Source organism: Salvelinus fontinalis, chromosome 32, assembly GCF_029448725.1.
Source record: "Salvelinus fontinalis isolate EN_2023a chromosome 32, ASM2944872v1, whole genome shotgun sequence".
NCBI classification, from domain to species: Eukaryota; Metazoa; Chordata; class Actinopteri; order Salmoniformes; family Salmonidae; genus Salvelinus; species Salvelinus fontinalis.
Window position 1 is genome coordinate 11,672,678 of NC_074696.1, and position 18,406 is coordinate 11,691,083.

At 45.7% G+C, this 18,406-nt stretch overlaps 1 protein-coding gene across 2 annotated transcripts; it reads right to left on the reverse strand.

Moving 5' to 3' along the window:
* Positions 1-261: 261 nt before the first annotated feature.
* LOC129830726 (sodium/potassium-transporting ATPase subunit beta-1-interacting protein 1-like) lies at positions 262-11,677 on the reverse strand. 2 transcript variants are annotated; one of them, XM_055893374.1, is made up of 8 exons: positions 10,020-11,606; positions 9,383-9,727; positions 7,064-7,201; positions 5,227-5,307; positions 3,427-3,624; positions 2,099-2,159; positions 1,886-1,967; positions 262-1,324 (listed from the first exon to the last, which is right to left on the reverse strand). In XM_055893374.1, exons 2-8 carry the CDS (start codon positions 9,434-9,436, stop codon positions 1,315-1,317), a joined length of 624 nt encoding a protein of 207 aa, XP_055749349.1. In that variant the 5' UTR covers positions 9,437-9,727; positions 10,020-11,606; the 3' UTR covers positions 262-1,314. The 2 variants fall into 2 exon arrangements, with proteins under 2 accessions (XP_055749349.1, XP_055749350.1); XM_055893375.1 differs by lacking the exon at positions 2,099-2,159 and having other exon boundaries at positions 10,020-11,677.
* Between the last annotated feature and the right edge of the window lie 6,729 nt (positions 11,678-18,406).

Here is an 18,406-nt window from a genome sequence, read left to right on the forward strand (position 1 = left end):
CCGAACCGACTAGGTGAAAAAAAAATCTGTCGATATGCCATTGAGCAAGGCACTTAACCCAAATTGGTCCTGTAAATTGCTCTGGATAAGAACATCTGCTAAATTACTTCAAAAGTAGAGCCTAGCCTGTTACAAAAAAATGTAATCTAGTGTATCACTAGAAATGACCATATGCAGCACGGTCTGCACTGCAAGGCTAAATTCATACTTACATCAATTTGTCTAAAGGTGTGTGTGTGTGTGCAGAAAACATAGGACTGATTTAATTTAGAAACAGTTTATTTATTTCACCAACCCCCTTCCCAATGTCTCCTAACACACCAGTCTGTCTTACCCAGGAAACCACTTCAGAAATACAGTCTTCCACCTCTGTCCTCCGCCAGACATTTCTGACCACAATGACCTATTGTATGGTGGTGAAATAAATCAGTGTCCTTTTATTCCTTACATTAATATCATCAGGTAAGACCAGTGATTTCGTTACAGAAGAAAGGAAGGAGTGAAAAGTGTGGAGGGAGAATAACAGAAGAAAGGGTAGTAAGGTGGAGGGAGGAAGCATTTCTAAAGTCATCAAGGATGATTCTTGGTCGTGAAAAAGGTGAGAGACGAAACGTAATGGGGCGTGGCTACGCAACCCCCTCCCCACCCCCAAAAACAAAACAACCAATCAGCCGGATATTTACATGCACAGAATCCCCACATCTTTCCCCAGAGACACTAAAGCCCAATCCTTAAAATTGGTCCATAACAGATCACTTAACCCAGTGTACACACAATCGCGACAAAACCGCTTCTGCTTTTTTGCGGTGATTGTGAGTACACAGGGTCACCCTGTCACAACAGAATTAGGGACAAGATTAGGGATTGGGGGTACGATTGTTCTATTATGACCTCACATTCTAAAATGACCACATGAAGAGCTGTGCCCCATGTGACTTGAGGCCCCTCCCACAATAGTTCAGAGGTCATTCAGCTAGTCCTTTAGAACTACACACACAGGGTCCTAGGAGTGCAAAGAGCCGGCAGGTGCAGAGTGTCCTCTCAATATCCTCCGTGTCCATTAACAAGTGACCACGCCCAGTGTCCCCCCCCCCCCCTCCCCATAGAATGGCTGGTTCCACCCTGTCCTCTGTACATTCACCTCAGGGGTATCTGTCAGTTTACCCTCGATTACCACACACATACACGGTCTCACAAACACACACAGGTGAGTCCATCTTTCAGTTGTACTGTGACACGGAGAGTGAGTGCTCTGTTCCCAAGGCGACCCAGCTTCACCGCTGAGGTGTGGTCTGATGGGGGCGCCCCCTTCCCCTACCCGGCCCTGAGAGAGAGAGACAGAGACATCATACAGTTCAATTAGAAAGTAGGTCACACAATAAATAATATATATTTTGTTAAAACTATCCTCCAAACTCGGCTAAACGAGTTCTTCGCATACTCCCTTAAAAGACCTTCGCTTGAAAAACGTTTGTCCATCTTGAGACGCCGTAGCCAGTACACACTTCCTCAAAATAGTATGAATTAATCTAACTCAATAAATCTGTCAGAAATTTTTACGTTTTTGTTGATATCTTAGTTGCGCAATTTTACATCTAACTAAGATGTTTGGTGCAGTATTTCTCAAGGTAAACAATGTAATTTGTTGAATGACAACACACACTTTATTTAAGAATCCCTACTGTTGACCAATCACGACAAAGGGGCGTAGACTTCGGCTTGTGTGCACGAACAGCTGAAAAAACCTTTGCTGAAGACCAATTAGAACAAAAACGTCACAAAATGTCAGAATATGTGCACTAAGTGTTCTGAACCGCTGCGGAATGGAAGGACTCGGGTAAGGGGTCACCGTGAGGTTAAGGTTGAAACGTTAGAGGTTACCTACGTGTAGAGGGGCTGCAGTTGGAGGTGTGAGGTCTTCTGAGGAGGCTGGTAACCATAGGATTCAAAGCCACCAATGAAATCAACTGAGAGAGAGAATGAGATCAGAGGCAGACGGAACACCTAGACAGAACACTCAGACAGAACACCCAGACAAACAGAACACTGAGATAGAACAAAGAAATAAATGGATCACTCAGACAGACGCAACACTCACAGCTATCCTCGTCATCCTGGAAGACTTTGCTCACATAGCAGGCATACACAAAGCCAAAGAGCTAAGGGAGAGACAAATAGGTTAAGGTTAGTATCATGTTGTGTTTGTACGTGTGTGTGTATGTATGTATGTATGTATGTATGTATGTATGTATGTATGTGTGTGTGTCAGGGTTTCCATTAGTCGATAATAGCCAGCTTCAGGCCAATAAAAAAAAAGATCTGAAAAGCTGATAAATAACATTGGCACCGGACAGCCACATGAAACCCGCTCGCATGTGCAGTGTGCTTTTGACATCCGGACGTCGCCTACTGCGACGTCCGGACGTCGCCTACTGCGACGTCCGGACGTCGCCTACTGCGACGTCCGGACGTCGCCTACTGCGACGTCCGGACGTCGCCTACTGCGACGTCCAGACGTCGCCTACTGCGACATCCAGACGTCGCCTACTGCGACATCCAGACGTCGCCTACTGCGACATCCAGACGTCGCCTACTGCGACATCCAGACGTCGCCTACTGCGACATCCAGACGTCGCCTACTGCGACATCCAGACGTCGCCTACTGCGACATCCAGACGTCGCCTACTGCGACATCCAGACGTAGCCTACTGCGACATCCAGACGTAGCCTACTGCCCCGGGACGTAGCCTACTGCCCCGGGACGTAGCCTACTGCCCCGGGACGTAGCCTACTGCCCCGGGACGTAGCCTACTGCCCCGGGACGTAGCCTACTGCCCCGGGACGTAGCCTACTGCCCCGGGACGTAGCCTACTGCCCCGGGACGTAGCCTACTGCCCCGGGACGTAGCCTACTGCCCCGGGACGTAGCCTACTGCCCCGGGACGTAGCCTACTGCCCCGGGACGTAGCCTACTGCCCCGGGACATTGCTACGCAGCTATGATGTGAAGAAATAAGTGTATTACCATTCTGATCTGTTGCATCAGCCTCAGTGCTTTTTGAAACTAATTTTGCTGTACTGGATGTATGAATTTGGGATCTATCGTCCCACAACTGTCCCAGACTCTGTTTGGAAATAGGCTACTTCTTTCTCGCGCAGTTCGTTACTCGCCTTGTTGGCTGAGGAAGAGTAAACGTGGACAGTTATTCTAACAGCTTCAAAGTGTGCATCGGAATTTGTTAAGAAGGATGCACGCCATTGTTTTGTTAAGATAAATTACCATAATCGGAATGTAATTTCTGTCATTCTGGGTGGACACCATATGGGTACGGTAAATTTCTCAAAATGTCCTGTAATTTAAAACGTCGCTGGTCAATTGACCTGTGCCACATTTTCTTAAGGGAAACCCTGGTGTGTGTGTTACTTACAGCCAGTAGGACCTGTAGCGCGGCACTCAGCACCTCAATGTACTGGTAGTCAAGGAGACAGCCAGAGACGGTGATGACATGGTGGTCGTCAGGGGCGATGCGGGAGTCCAACACCGGTGTTACTAGGCAACCAGGGCCATGCTCCATCCACCAGGACCGATGCAGCGACGTGTTAAACGTCATCAGGAAGTCCCTGTTCTACACACACAAAACACACAAATTAGAAAAAACACGTTATGAACACACAAAGGTTAAACACATCAATACACAGCCGCTGAGCTGCCCAGTGACACGAGCCTACCAGACGAGCTAAATAACTTCCATGCTCGATTCGAAGGCAAGCAACACTGAAGCATGCACGAGTGCATCAGTTGTTCCAGATGACTGTGTGATCCCGCACTCTGTAGCCGATGTGAGTAAGACCTTTAAAAACAGGTCAACATTACCAGGACGTGTACTCTGAGTATGCGCTAACCAACTGGCAAGAGACTTCACTGACATTTTCAACCTGTCCCTGACCGAGTCTGTAATACCAACATGTTTCAAGCAGACCACCATAGTCCCTGTGCCCAAGAACACCAAGGTAACCTGCCTAAATGACTACCGACCCGTAGCACTCACGTTTGTAGCCATGAAGTGCTCGTCACTAAACTAAGGACCTCTGCAACTGGATCCTGGACTTCCTGACGGTTCGCCCCCAAGTGGTAAGGGTAGGTAACATCTGCCACGCTGATCCTCAACACGGGGGCCCCTCAGGGGTGTGTGCTCAGTCCCCCGCTGTACTCCCTGTTCACTCATGACTGCTTGGCCAGGCACGACTCCAAAACCATCAATAAGTTTGCCGACGACACAACAGTGGCCTGATCACCGCCAACGATGAGACAGCCTATAGGGAGGAGGTCAGAGAACTGGCAGTGTGGTGCCAGGATAACAACCTCTCACTCAACGTGATCAAGACAAAGGAGATGATTGTGGACTACAGGAAAAGGAGGACCGAGCACGCCCCCATTCTCATCGACGGGCTGTGGTGGAGCAGGTTGAGAGCTTAAAAGTTCCTTGGTGTCCACATCACCAACAAACTATCATGGTCCAAACCCAAGACATTTGTGAAGAGTACACGGCAACACCTATTCCCACTCAGGAGACTGAAAAGATTTGGCATGGGTCCCCAGATACCCAAAAAGTTATACAGCTGCACCATCGAGAGCATCCTGACTGGTTGCATCACCGCCTGGTATGGCAACTGCTCGGCCTCCGACCGCAAATCACTACAGATGTTAGTGCAAGTCAGAAGAAGAAGAAGGCCAAGCTTCCTGTCATCCAGGACCTATATGCTAGGCGGTGTCAGAGGAAGGCCCTAAAAATCCCCAAAGACTCCAGCCACCCTAGTCATAGACTGTTCTCTCTGCTACCTTACAGCAAACGGTACCGGAGCGCCAAGTCTAGGTCCAAAAGGCTTCTTGAAGAGCTTCCACCCACAAGCCATAAGACTCCTGAACAGCTAATCGAATGGCTACCCAGTACCCCCTGTATAGCCTTGCTACTGTAATTTTTTTGTTGCTCCTTTTTATTATTTTTTAAATTATTGTTATTATTTATTTATTTCCAGTTTATTTTAGTAAATACTTTAACACTTTTTCTTCTTCTTAAAACTGCATTGTTGGTTAAGGGCTTCTAAGTAAACATTTCACTGTAAGGTCTACACCTGCAGTATTCGGCACATGTGACAATTACAATTTGAAACACGTTATAAACATAAATAATTGATAAACACGTTATAAACACACACACATCTCTTACCTGAGACAAGTGTCCCACCTCAAGGTAGAAACAGATGATGAAGGAGTTCCATCCCACCCACAGCACTAACCACACCGCATACTGATATACACAGAGACAAAGAGGGGTTAGGGTGTGTGTGTGTGTGTGTGTATTAGAGGTTGACTGATTAATCGGTATGGCCGATTAATTAGGGTCGATTTCAAGTTTTCATAACAATCGGTAATATGCCATTTTGGACGCCGATTATGGCCGATTACATTGCAATCCACGAGGAGAATGTGTGGCAGGCTGACTACCTGTTACGCGAGTGCAGCAAGGAGCCAAAGGTAAGTTGCTAGCTAGCAATAAACTTATCTTATAAAAAAAACTATCAATCGTCACATAATCACTAGTTAACTACACACTAGTTAACTGGTTGATGATATTAATAGGTTAACTAGCTTGTCCTGCGTTGCATATAATCAATGTGGTGCCTGTTCATTTATCATCGAATCACAGCCTACTTCAACTTGATGATTTAACAAAAGCACATTCGCGAAAAATAGCACAATGGTTGCAGTAAGGTACCTAACCATAAACATCAATGCCTTTCTTAAAAAAGTTTAAAGAAATTCATGTTAGCAGGCAATATTAATTACGGAAATTGTGTCGGGGTCAGGGTATATGCAGCAGTTTGGGTCGCCTGGCTCGTTGCGAACTGTGTGAAGACCATTTCTTCCTAACAAAGACCGTAATTAATTTGACAGAATTTTACATAATTATGACATAACATTGAAGGTTGTGCAATGTAAGAGCAATATTTAGACTTGGGGATACCACCCGTTAGATAAAATACGGAACAATTCAGTATTTCACAGAAAGAATAAACGTTTTGTTTTCGAAATGATAGTTTCCGGATTTGACCATATTAATGACAAAAGGCTCGTATTTCTGTGTGTTTATTATATTATAATTAAGTCTATGATTTGATATTTGATAGAGCTGTCTGACTGAGCGATGGTAGGCAGCAGCAGGCTTGTAAGCATTCATTCAAACAGCAGCTCTTAGCAATGCTTGCAGCACAGCACTGTTTATGACTTCAAGCCTATCAACTCCTGAGATTAGGCTGGCATACTATAGTGCCAATAAGAACATTCAATAGTCAAAGGTTAATGAAATACAAATGGTATAGAGAGAAATAGTCCTATAATTCCTATAATAACAACCTAAAACTTCTTCCCTGGGAATATTGAAGACTCGTGTTAAAAGGAACCACCAGCTTTCATATGTTCTCATGTTCTGAGCAAGGAACTTAAACGTTAGCTTTCTTACATGGCACATATTGCACTTTTACTTTCTTCTCCAACACTTTGTTTTTGCATTATTTAAACCAAATTGAACATATTTCATTATTTATTTGAGACTAAATTGATTATATTCATGTATTAAGTTAAAATAAAAAAGTGTTCATTGTTCCTTCCAGTATTGTTGTAATTATTTCATATCAATATATATATATATAAAATCGTCTGATGAATCAGTATCGGCTTTATTTGGTCCTCCAATAATCGGTCGACCTCTAGTGTGTGTAACGGGTGTGAAATGGCTAGCTAGTTAGCGGTGGTGCGCGCGAATAGCCTTTCAATCGGTGACGTCACTTGCTTTGAGACCTTGAAGTAGTGGTTCCCCTTGCTCTGCAAGGGCCGCGGCTTTTGTGGAGCGATGGGTAACGATGCTTCGTGGGTGACTGTTGTTGATGTGTGCAGAGGGTCCCTGGTTCGCACCCGGGTCGGGGCGAGGGGACGGACTAAAGTTATACTGTTACATGTGTGTGTATATATATATATATATATATGTGTGTGTGTGTGTGTCTCACCAATACGAGGTAGCGGGATCTGAACTGCACGGTTCCAAAGATCCCCAGTATGACGGCCATGATGTGGAGGAAGTTGGCCAGGATAGGAGCCCACTGGTAGCCCAGGAAGTCAAACACCTGTCTCTGGAGCGCTGCCATCTATATACACACACACACACACACACACACACGTATATCACAAGATACATCTAGGGGATCGTTATGGTATTACATTGTTGAAATTTCACACTCCCCCTGTGGGATATGCACAGGGACACACAAAGAAACAACTGTCTCACACACACAGTATGCTGCAGTTGTTTCCATGGAAACTGCAAGGAGCACCAGCGGAGGGACTACCCCCCAACACAAACTCCCCAAACTACTTAAAATAAACTGTATTCCAAAGTACCCACTGTCACACAATATATCACAATCAAATAAACACACGCCAACTACAGCATACTACCACACACACACATGAACAAAAACACTGAAAATTAAAAGTAGAAAATAAGAAACAGAAATAAAGGTTTTGACCAAAAAGACAAAGAGTAGCACGATGACAAGATAGAGCAGGAAGAGTGGAATAGTAGGATGTAGATGAGGGAAAGAGAGCGGGATGTAGATGAGGGAAAGAGAGCGGGATGTAGATGAGGGAAAGAGAGCGGGATGTAGATGAGGGGAAGAGAGCGGGATGTAGATGAGGGGAAGAGAGCGGGATGTAGATGAGGGGAAGAGAGCGGGATGTAGATGAGGGGAAGAGAGCGGGATGTAGATGAGGGGAAGAGAGCGGGATGTAGATGAGGGGAAGAGAGCAGGATGTAGATGAGGGGAAGAGAGCAGGATGTAGATGAGGGGAAGAGAGCAGGATGTAGATGAGGGGAAGAGAGCAGGATGTAGATGAGGGGAAGAGAGCAGGATGTAGTTGAGAGAAAGAGAGCAGGATGTAGTTGAGAGGAAGAGAGCAGGATGTAGATGAGAGGAAGAGAGCAGGATGTAGATGAGAGGAAGAGAGCGGGATGTAGATGAGGGAAAGAGAGCGGGATGTAGATGAGGGGAAGAGAGCAGGATGTAGTTGAGAGGAAGAGAGCAGGATGTAGATGAGAGGAAGAGAGCAGGATGTAGATGAGAGGAAGAGAGCAGGATGTAGATGAGAGGAAGAGAGCAGGATGTAGTTGAGAGGAAGAGAGCAGGATGTAGTTGAGAGGAAGAGAGCAGGATGTAGATGAGAGGAAGAGAGCAGGATGTAGATGAGGGAAAGAGAGCGGGATGTAGATGAGGGAAAGAGAGCGGGATGTAGATGAGGGAAAGAGAGCGGGATGTAGATGAGAGGAAGAGAGCAGGATGTAGATGAGGGGAAGAGAGCAGGATGTAGATGAGAGGAAGAGAGCGGGATGTAGATGAGAGGAAGAGAGCGGGATGTAGATGAGAGGAAGAGAGCGGGATGTAGATGAGAGGAAGAGAGCGGGATGTAGATGAGGGGAAGAGAGCGGGATGTAGATGAGGGGAAGAGAGCGGGATGTAGATGAGGGGAAGAGAGCAGGATGTAGATGAGGGGAAGAGAGCAGGATGTAGATGAGGGGAAGAGAGCAGGATGTAGATGAGGGGAAGAGAGCAGGATGTAGATGAGGGGAAGAGAGCAGGATGTAGATGAGGGGAAGAGAGCAGGATGTAGATGAGGGGAAGAGAGCAGGATGTAGATGAGGGGAAGAAAGCAGGATGTAGATGAGGGGAAGAGAGCAGGATGTAGATGAGGGGAAGAGAGCAGGATGTAGATGAGAGAAAGAGAGCAGGATGTAGATGAGAGAAAGAGAGCAGGATGTAGATGAGAGGAAGAGAGCAGGATGTAGATGAGAGGAAGAGAGCGGGATGTAGATGAGAGGAAGAGAGCGGGATGTAGATGAGAGGAAGAGAGCGGGATGTAGATGAGAGGAAGAGAGCGGGATGTAGATGAGGGGAAGAGAGCGGGATGTAGATGAGGGAAAGAGAGCGGGATGTAGATGAGGGGAAGAGAGCGGGATGTAGATGAGGGGAAGAGAGCGGGATGTAGATGAGGGGAAGATAACTCTTGTTTTCCTGCTGTTACTTTCAAAGCATGGTCTCCCAGAATACAGTGATCACCACACACTTGTCCTGTGGTTGCCAATAATGTGACACACTGTTAATAGTTAAAACGTTTTTCAGTCTTACCATCTTTCTCTCTCTCTCTTAGACACACATGTACGATTCAGTGAGTGGGAGAGGGATGGGAACAGGGACAGAGTGTTAAAATATGGTCATTGTGGATAAGCATCACACACCTTTTCCCATTCACACCTCACTGCAACAAACACTCACCAGCTGCAGTGAACATATCGCCACCAGTGTAACTCTCCCGTCACACTTCCCCATCTTGGAAGGCTCTGGACGCGGCTTGGGGCCACGCAGGCTCCGGGGAACGGACGGGTGGTCACCGGTCAGACCCAGACTGGCTGCCCGACTCAGATCACACCATGCCCGGCCAGACCTCGCCTGGACACCGTCCTCCTGGTTCTTCTAGGTATGGAAGACTCCTTGAGACTGACGTTAATCACACCGACACCAACCCATCCCGGCCCACTGTGATCATTCTGTCGGTGTAAGTATGTAAAGGTGCATGTGGTTAGCCGGGGGGGTACTCTTCTTCACGCGCCAGTCCGATAACTGTTTAAAGCAAAGACAGTATTACCGAATCGCCTCGAGCCGGCCACACCTTCAGGTTGGTGGCAAAAGGAGGGGGAAACAGACACAGAGACAAGACACAAAGAAAGACGGAAAACTATTATAACCGGGCAGGTCTCGCGGGTTAACTGGTAGAAATGAGCAGCATATGATAACGGATCACACGGGGAGGGAGGGGGGATGAGGAATGAAATGACCCGATGGAGGTAGCTAGCTAGCTGCCCGGGATGATTAAACGAAATTGACACACACAAAGCGGTTCATTGTGACTCACGGTTGATTTTCAAGACAATCGCGCGCTCCTTCCTCGTTCTCCGTAAACGGACGGTGTCTTCAACCGTATTCCTCCCGTGGCTTAAAACCAAGGTTCGGGCTCTCTTCTCCGTCTCGCGGCGTCTTTGTCAACAATCAGTGGTGCCTGCTGGGGCGGGCGCGAGCACGCGGCAGCGCAAATCCCCTTCGTTTCAGAGGAACTGGACCGTGTTCGAGATTGAACTATCAAAACTTCTTTCCTTCCTTGTGGCGATCACTGATCTTACATGATTAGATATGTGAGAGTAAGTGATACCACTAGATAGATTTTTCCTTTCAAACTTTGTCAAATCAATTATAACCTCAAGGAGAAGAGCGTAGGAGGAAGGAAGAATGTAATTTCAAAGTAGTCGAACACGTCCCCCGGAATCCTACCGACCGCGTGCGCGCGACCGCATGGCGAATGGAACAGAGGAGCGCGAGGGGTTCAGCAGATAGACAAAAGAAACAGGGCTCGCAGCGAATCTAATAAAAGTTTGTGAATAATATCAGACAGAAAAAGGTTACAGCAAATACAATATCTAGGTCCATGCTCTACAATGGTAGGCAGCTAGTGTTTAAACATTTTTTTGTTGTTGTTGTATAAACCAATCTAAAGAATGTATTACTTAGATTGTGCAATTTGGATTTAACAATCTAAAACTCAAAAACCTTATAGCTATTGAAATACCTATTTGGTTGTATGGCTGTGTTTAAGTGTCACAGTTTTTTTTTTAAAGGATACAAAGTACTAATACATTCAGAGTAAAGACAGGTATAACAAAACACACTCATTCAAGGTTTATGGTCTTTCCACAGAGTACCTTTTGTGTGCATCCCTTTGATATATTAAGTAGAAATTGTAGACAGAAAGTTTTTTTTTTTTTTTAAAGTCTGCTATATTAAATGAAGTGTCCTTTAATATAGAGACCATGTGGAGAATGTTAAAAAATCCAGCATTTCGACATGTCCCTCTGTGACTTCTAAGATTCTAGCCCACTTAACGTCAACATTTCTCCAAGTTTTCACCGTCATTGTAAAGCCCTAGTTATTTTGTTGCTTTGACAAAGTAATTTCTGAAGATTTATTTTAATGTGATTAGTGATTCATTGAAGTATGTCCCTCATTTTAAGGTCAACCCTGTTATGTGTCCCTCATTTTAAGGTCAACCCTGTTACGTGTCCCTCATTTTAAGGTCAACCCTGTTACGTGAACTGAGCTCTCTTTTTAATCCAGTTATTCCTTTTAAAATATATATTTTCATTTTATCCAGCTAGCGGGATCTCCTCTCATTTTATTGTAATTTTTTTACCCCCTTTTTCGTAGTATCCAATTGCTAGTAATTACTATCTTGTCTCATCGCTACAACTCCCGTACGGGCTCGGGAGAGACTAAGGTCGAAAGCCATGCGTCCTCCGAAACACAACCCGACCAAGCCGCACTGCTTCTTAACACAGCGCGCATCCAACCCGGAAGCCAGGCGCACCAATGTGTCGGAGGAAACACCGTGCACCTGCCCCCCTCGGTTAGCGCGCACTGCGCCCAGCCCACCACAGGAGTCGCTGGTGCGCGATGGGACAAGGATATCCCTACCGGCCAAACCCTCCCTAACCCGGACGACGCTAGGCCAATTGTGCATCGCTCCACGGACCTCCCGGTCGCGGCCGGCTGCGACAGAGCCTGGGCGCGAACCCAGAATCTCTGGTGGCACAGCTAGCGCTGCGATGTAAATATATATATGTTTTAAATAAACATTGAACATCTAATAGTCAAATTACGGTGTAAAAGCAGGCAAGCTGGTTTTAATCTTTGGCCATTTTGTGGATGCCCGACGACTCAAACTGAACTCTTCCACTGCTCTATGTTCGCTACATACTTCAGTCTCCGTCATCATCGAAGTCGTTTGTGGTGACATCATAATGAGGGATGTTGTACAAAACAAAGTAACCAACCATTGGCTCATCTCTAACCAATCAATGTATCAAAGCCAACGACGAACTTTCAAACCAACGCTTTACCAATGGGGTTCTGGCTCTGGCCCAACCCATCGGTTTCTGGACAAATCAGAACGCTTACAATGTGTTTGTTGTTGAAATCGTTGGGAAAAACTCAAATCTAGACTCTTTGGAGTACACCACATCAATGGCTGTTGTTTTTTTATTTCCTTACTTATCTAATTGTTCACCTAATACCTTTTTTTTTACTTAAAAATTGCACTGTTGGTTAAGGGCTTGTAAGTAAGCATTTCACTGTAAGGTCTACTACACCTGTTGTATTCAGCACATGTGACAAATAAACTTTGATTTGATTGCAGGGAAGAAACGTTTGTGGGCGTGGCTGAGCAATGAGTTTGGGTAGCCAGGCACATTTTCTGGTCTTATGTTGTGGAAAACTGAGTGGGTTTAGCATAAGGCAATCAACCCTGTTATCCATAAATAAGCAAGCCAGAAATTATTGAACAATACCATTTTTTGTGTGAAGCTTGCATTTATTTGCCACTCACCGTTGCACCCAGCAATCTTCCATTCCCGCTGTCACAAGGGGATTTACGGCTGATTTCAGAAGAAATTGTTAACCCTGTTACTGTATTTGGCACTTAAAAAGGTTGTAGAAATAGGATTTTATTTTTGCACTATCATTTCAGAAAGCGTCAATAAAAACTCAGCAGAAAAAGAAACGTCCCTTTTTCAGAACCCCGTCTTTCAAAGATAATTTGTAAAAATCCAAATAACTTAACAGATCTTAATTGTAAAGGGTTTAAACACTGTTTCCCATGCTTGTTCAATGAACCATAAACATTTAAATGAACATGCACCTGTGGAATGGTCGTTAATTAGAGAGGAGATCCCGCTAGCTGGATAAAATTTGACAACATCCAGTGAAATCGGAGCGGGCCAAATTCAAAATACAAAAGTGTCATACATGATTCTTTAGCTTAGAATCTTGGTAATCTAACTGCTTTGTCAGATTTCAAAAAGGCTTTACGGCGAAAGCATAGCCTTCGATTGTCTGAGGACAGCGCTCCACAACAACATCCTTTCAAACCAGCACAGGCGACTCAAAATCACTAAATAGCGATAAAATAAATCCCTTACCTTTGAAGATCTTCCTCTGTTTGCAATCTCAAGGTTCCCAGCTACACAATGAATGGTCGTTGTGTTCGATAAAGTCCTTTATATCCCAAAAATGCTGTTTAGTTGGCGCCATTGAATTCAATAATCCAGTCCTTCAACAGGCATACAAATGATTCCAAAAAGTTACCAGCAAAGTTCGTCCAAACGAGTCAAACAATGTTTTTTTATTAATCCTCAGGTTGTCTTATATCTAAATAAACGATCATATTTCAGACGGAGATTACTATGTTCAATAGCAAAGGAAAAGAACGAAAAGCGCGCCCACGTTCACACGCGCAAAAAGACTACTTTTGCCCTGGCGCTCAACTTGGAATGACTACAAATACTTCTTAATTTTTCAAATAAACAAGCCTAAAACCTTGTATAAAGACTGTTGACATCTAGTGGAAGCCATAGGAACTGCAATCTGGGAGGTGGAAATTAGATCTTTCAATAGCTTTGCATTGGAAGTCATTCTGAGCTCCAAAAATACATTTTCCGGATTGATTTTCCTCGGGTTTTATCAGTTCTGTTACACTCAGACATTATTTTAACAGTTTTAGAAACTTCAGAGTGTTTTCTATCCAATTCTACATGCATATCCTAGCTTCTGGGCCTGAGTAACAGGCAGTTTACTTTGGGCATATCAGACAGGCGGAAATTCAGGAAACTAGCCTTACTCGCAGAGGTTAACACTAACAGCTTACAGACGGTAGGCAATTAAGGTCACAGTTATGAAAACTTAGGACACTAAGAGGCCTTTCTACGGACTCTGAAAAACACCAAAAGAAAGATGCCCAGGGTCCCTGCTCATCTGTGTGAACATGCCTTAGGCATGCTGCAAGGAGGCATGAGGACTGCAAAGGTGGCCAGAGCAATAAATTGCAATGTCCGTACTGTGAGACGCCTAAGACAGCGCTACAGGGAGACAGGACGGACAGCTGATCGTCCTCGCAGTGGCAGACCACATGTAACAACACCTGCACAGGATCGGTACATCTGATCATCACACCTGCGAGACAGGTACAGGATGGCAACAACTGCCCGAGTTACACCAGGAACGCACAATCCCTCCATTAGTGCTTAGTCTGTCCGCAAAAGGCTGAGAGAGGCTGGACTGAGTGCTTGTAGGCCTGTTGTAAGGCAGGTCCTCACCAGACATCACCGGCAACAACATCGCCTATGGGCACAAACCCACCGTTGCTGGACCAGACAGGACTGGGGAAAAGTGCTCTTCACTGACGAGTCGCGGTTTTGTCTCACCAGAGGGGATGGTCGGGTTCACGTTTATCAGCAAAGGAATTAGCGTTACACTGAGGCCTGTACTCTGGAGCGGGATCGATTTGGAGGTGGAGGGTTTGTCATTTTCTGGGGCGGTGTCACAGCATCATCGGACTGAACTTGTTGTCATTGCAGGCAATCGCAACACTGTGCGTTAAAGGGAAGACATCCTCCTCCCTCATGTGGTACCCTTCCTGCAGGCTCATCCTGACATGACCCTCCAGCATGACAAAGCCACCAGCCATATTGCTCGTTCTGTGCGTGATTTCCTGCAAGACAGGAATGTCAGTGTTCTGCCATGGCCAGCAAAGAGCCCAGATCTCAATCCCATTGAGCACGTCTGGGACCTGTTGGATCGGAGGGTGAGGGCCATTCCCTCCAAAAAAAATCTGGGAACTTGCAGGGGCCTTGGTGGAAGAGTGGGGTAACATCTCACAGCAAGAACTGGCAAATCTGGTGCAGTCCATGAAGAGGAGATGCACTGCACTTCTTAATGCAGCTGGTGGCCACACCAGATACTGACTGTTACTTTTGATTTTGACCCCCTGGGTTGAACTAAAACTGAAAGTAACTGGTCCACCAGCTTCAAACAGCAGTAAAAACAATATCGTTTTGTTATTGAAAAGATATTTCAGTAATTTAGATGGTACAATGAGTCCCTACACACCTAAACTACTACTCAGTGCTTTTCTCACAAACTAAAATTGAGCAAACAAGACGGTCCCGAAGAGGATGGCAGATGTTTTACATGCTCCAACTGTGCTATTTTGTTAGTTTTTTTGCATTGTTTGTTACTTATTTTGTGCATAATGTTGCTGCTACCGTCATCTATGACCAAAAATAACTTCTGGACATCAGAACAGTGATTACTCACAATGAACTGGAAGAAGCTTGTTTCCTTTAACGAGTCCGACGAGAAGGATATACTGCTTTCCCGGGAACAGGCCCAAATCCCCGTCATTTGAATGAAGAAAAGACGGAGGAAAAGGGAGCGCAGGTCAGGCTGCCTTCTGAGAATCCGTAGGTGAGCGAGTAAACTCCCACTGCCATCCGTTCTACTGGCTAACGTGCAATCATTGGAAAATAAAATTGATGACCTACGATTAAGATTATCGTACCAACGGGACATTAAAAACTGTAATATCTTATGTTTCACAGAGTCACAGCTGAAAGACGACACGGATAAGATAGAGCTGGCGGGATTTTCAGAACAGAGAAGCTACATCTGCTAAGACCAGGGGTGGGGGGGGGGGGGTGTCTATTTGTCAATAACAGCTAGTGCGCGATGTCTAATATTGAAGAAGTCTTGAGGTATTGCTCGCCTGAGGAAGAGTACCTTGTGATAAGCTGTAGACCACACTATCTACCAAGAGAGTTCTCATCTGTATTATTCATAGCCGTCTATTTACCACCAGAGACCGATGCTGGCACTAAGACCGCTCTCAACCAACTCTACAAGGCCATAAGCAAAGAAGAAAATGCTCATCCAGAAGTGGCGCTCCTAGTGGCCAGGGACTTTAATGCAGGCAAACTTAAATCAGTTTTACCAAATGTACCAGAATGTCACATGTGCAACCAGAGGGGTAAAAAACTCTAGACCACCTTTACTCCACACACAGAGATGCATACAAAGCTCTCCCTCCATTTGGCAAATCTGACCATAATTCTATCCTAACGATTCCTGCTTACAAGCAAAAACTAAAGCAGGAAGTACCAGTGACTCGCTCAATACGGAAGTGGTCAGATGGCGCGTATGCTACACTACAGGACTGTTTTTCTAGCACAGACTGGAATATGTTCCAGGATTCATCCAATGGCATTGAGGAGTACACAACCTCAGTCATCTGCTTCATCAATAAGTGCATCGACGACGTCGTCCCCATAGTGACCGTACGTACATATCCCAACCAGAAGCCATGGATTACAGGCAACATCCGCATCGAGCTAAAGGCTAGAGCTGCCGCGTTCAAGGAGCGGGACACTAATCTGGACGCTTATATGAAATCCCGCTACAACCTCCGATGAAGCATCAAAGAGGCAAAGGGTCAATACAGGACTAAGATTGAATCCTACTACACCGGCTGTGACGCTGGTTGGATGTGGCTGGGCTTGAAAACTATTACGGACTACAAAAGGAAACCCAGACGCGAGCTGCCCAGTGACGCGAGCCTACAAGTCGGCCTAAAAACCTTTTATGCTCGCTTCGAGGCCAGGAACACTGAAGCATGCACAAGAGCACCAGCTGTTCTGGATGACTCTGTGATAACACTCGTGGTAGCCAATGTGAGCAAGATCTTTAAACAGGTCAAAATTCACAAAGCCGCGGGGCAAGACAGATTACCAGGACATGTACTCAAAGCATGCGCGGGCCAACTGGCAAGTGTCTTCACTGACAGTTTCAACCTCTCCCTGACTGAGTCTGTAATACCTACATGTTTCAAGCAGACCACCATAGACCCTGTGCCCAAGAAAGCGAAGGTAACCTGCCTGAATGATTACCGCCCCGTAGCACTCACGTCGGTAACCATGAAGTGCTTTGAAAGGCTGGTCATGGCTCACACCAACAGCATCCTCCCAGATACCCCAGACCCAACTCCAAATCGCCTCAACAGATGACGCAATCTCAATCGCACTCTACACTGCCCTTTCCCACCTGGACAAAAGGGGAAAAAAGGTGAGATTGCTGTTCATTGACTACAGTTCAGCATTCAACACTATAGTGCCCACGAAGCTCATCACTAAGCTAAGGACTCTAGGACTCAACACCTCCCTCTGAAACTGGACCCTGGACATCCTGACGGGCCGCCCCCAGGGGGTAAGGGTAGGCAACACGTCTGCCACGCTGATCCTCAACACTGGGGCCCCTCAGGGGTGTGTACTTAGTCCCTCCTTTAATCACTGTTCACCCACGATTGTGTGGCCAAACATGACTCCAACACCATAATTAAGTTTGCTGACGACACAACTGTGGTAGGCCTGATCACCGACAACGATGAGACAGCCTATAGCGAGGTGGTCAGAGAACTGGCAGTGTGGTGCCAGGACAACAACCTCTCCCTCAATGTGAGCAAGACAAAAGGAGCTGATCGTGGACTACAGGAAAAGGAGGGCCGAACAGGCCCCCATTCATATCGACGGGGCTGTAGTGGAGCGGGTCGAGAGTTAAGTTCCTTGGTCTCCACATCAACGAACTATCATAGTCTAAACACACCAAGACAGTCGTGAAGAGGGCACGACAACACCTTTTCCCCCTCAGGAGACTGAAAAGATTTGCCATGGGTCCCCAGATCCTCAATAAGTTCTACAGCTGCACCATCGAGAGCATTCTGATCAGTTGCATCACCGCCTGGTATGGCAACTGCTCAGCATCTGACTGTAAGGCGCTACAGAGGGTAGTGTGTATGGCCCAGTACATCACTGAGGCCAAGCTTCCTGCCATCCAGGACCTATATAATAGGCAGTGTCAGAGGAAATTTCATAAAATTGTAAGACTCCAGTCACCCAAGTCATAGACTGTTTTCTCTGCTACCGCACAGCAAGCGGTGTCAGAGCACGAAGTCTAAGACTACTGAACAATTAATCAAAATGGTCACCAGACTGTTTACATTGACCCCCCCCACATTTGTTTTGTACACTGCTGCTACTCTGTTTATTATCTATGCATAGTCACTTCACCCCTACCTACATGTACAAATTACCTCAACTAACCTGTACCCCCATACACTGACTCGGTACCGGTACCCCCTGTATATAGCATCGTTATCGTTATTTTATTGTGTTACTTATTGTGTTAATTTTTTTACTTATGAAAAGATTTACCTAATAAGCTCTTCTTGAACTGCACTGTTGGTTAAGGCCTCGTAAGTATGCATTTCACGGTAAGGTCATGTGACAAATAACGTTTGATTTTGATTTGAAGTGTTCAATTTTTTCAACCAGGAAATGACTGCGATTTCCACTAGATAATAAAAGCCGG

Excerpts from the sequence above, each read along its gene's own strand:
- LOC129830726 (XM_055893374.1), bottom strand. The coding sequence starts at position 9,436 with ATGGGGAAGTGTGACGGGAGAGTTACACTGGTGGCGATATGTTCACTG. Across the intron at positions 3,625-5,226 it reads AGGTGGGACACTTGTCTCAG|AACAGGGACTTCCTGATGAC; the intron begins GTAAGAGATGTG and ends TTGTGTGTGTAG. Across the intron at positions 1,968-2,098 it reads CCAGGATGACGAGGATAGCT|TTGATTTCATTGGTGGCTTT; the intron begins GTGAGTGTTGCG and ends TCTCTCTCTCAG.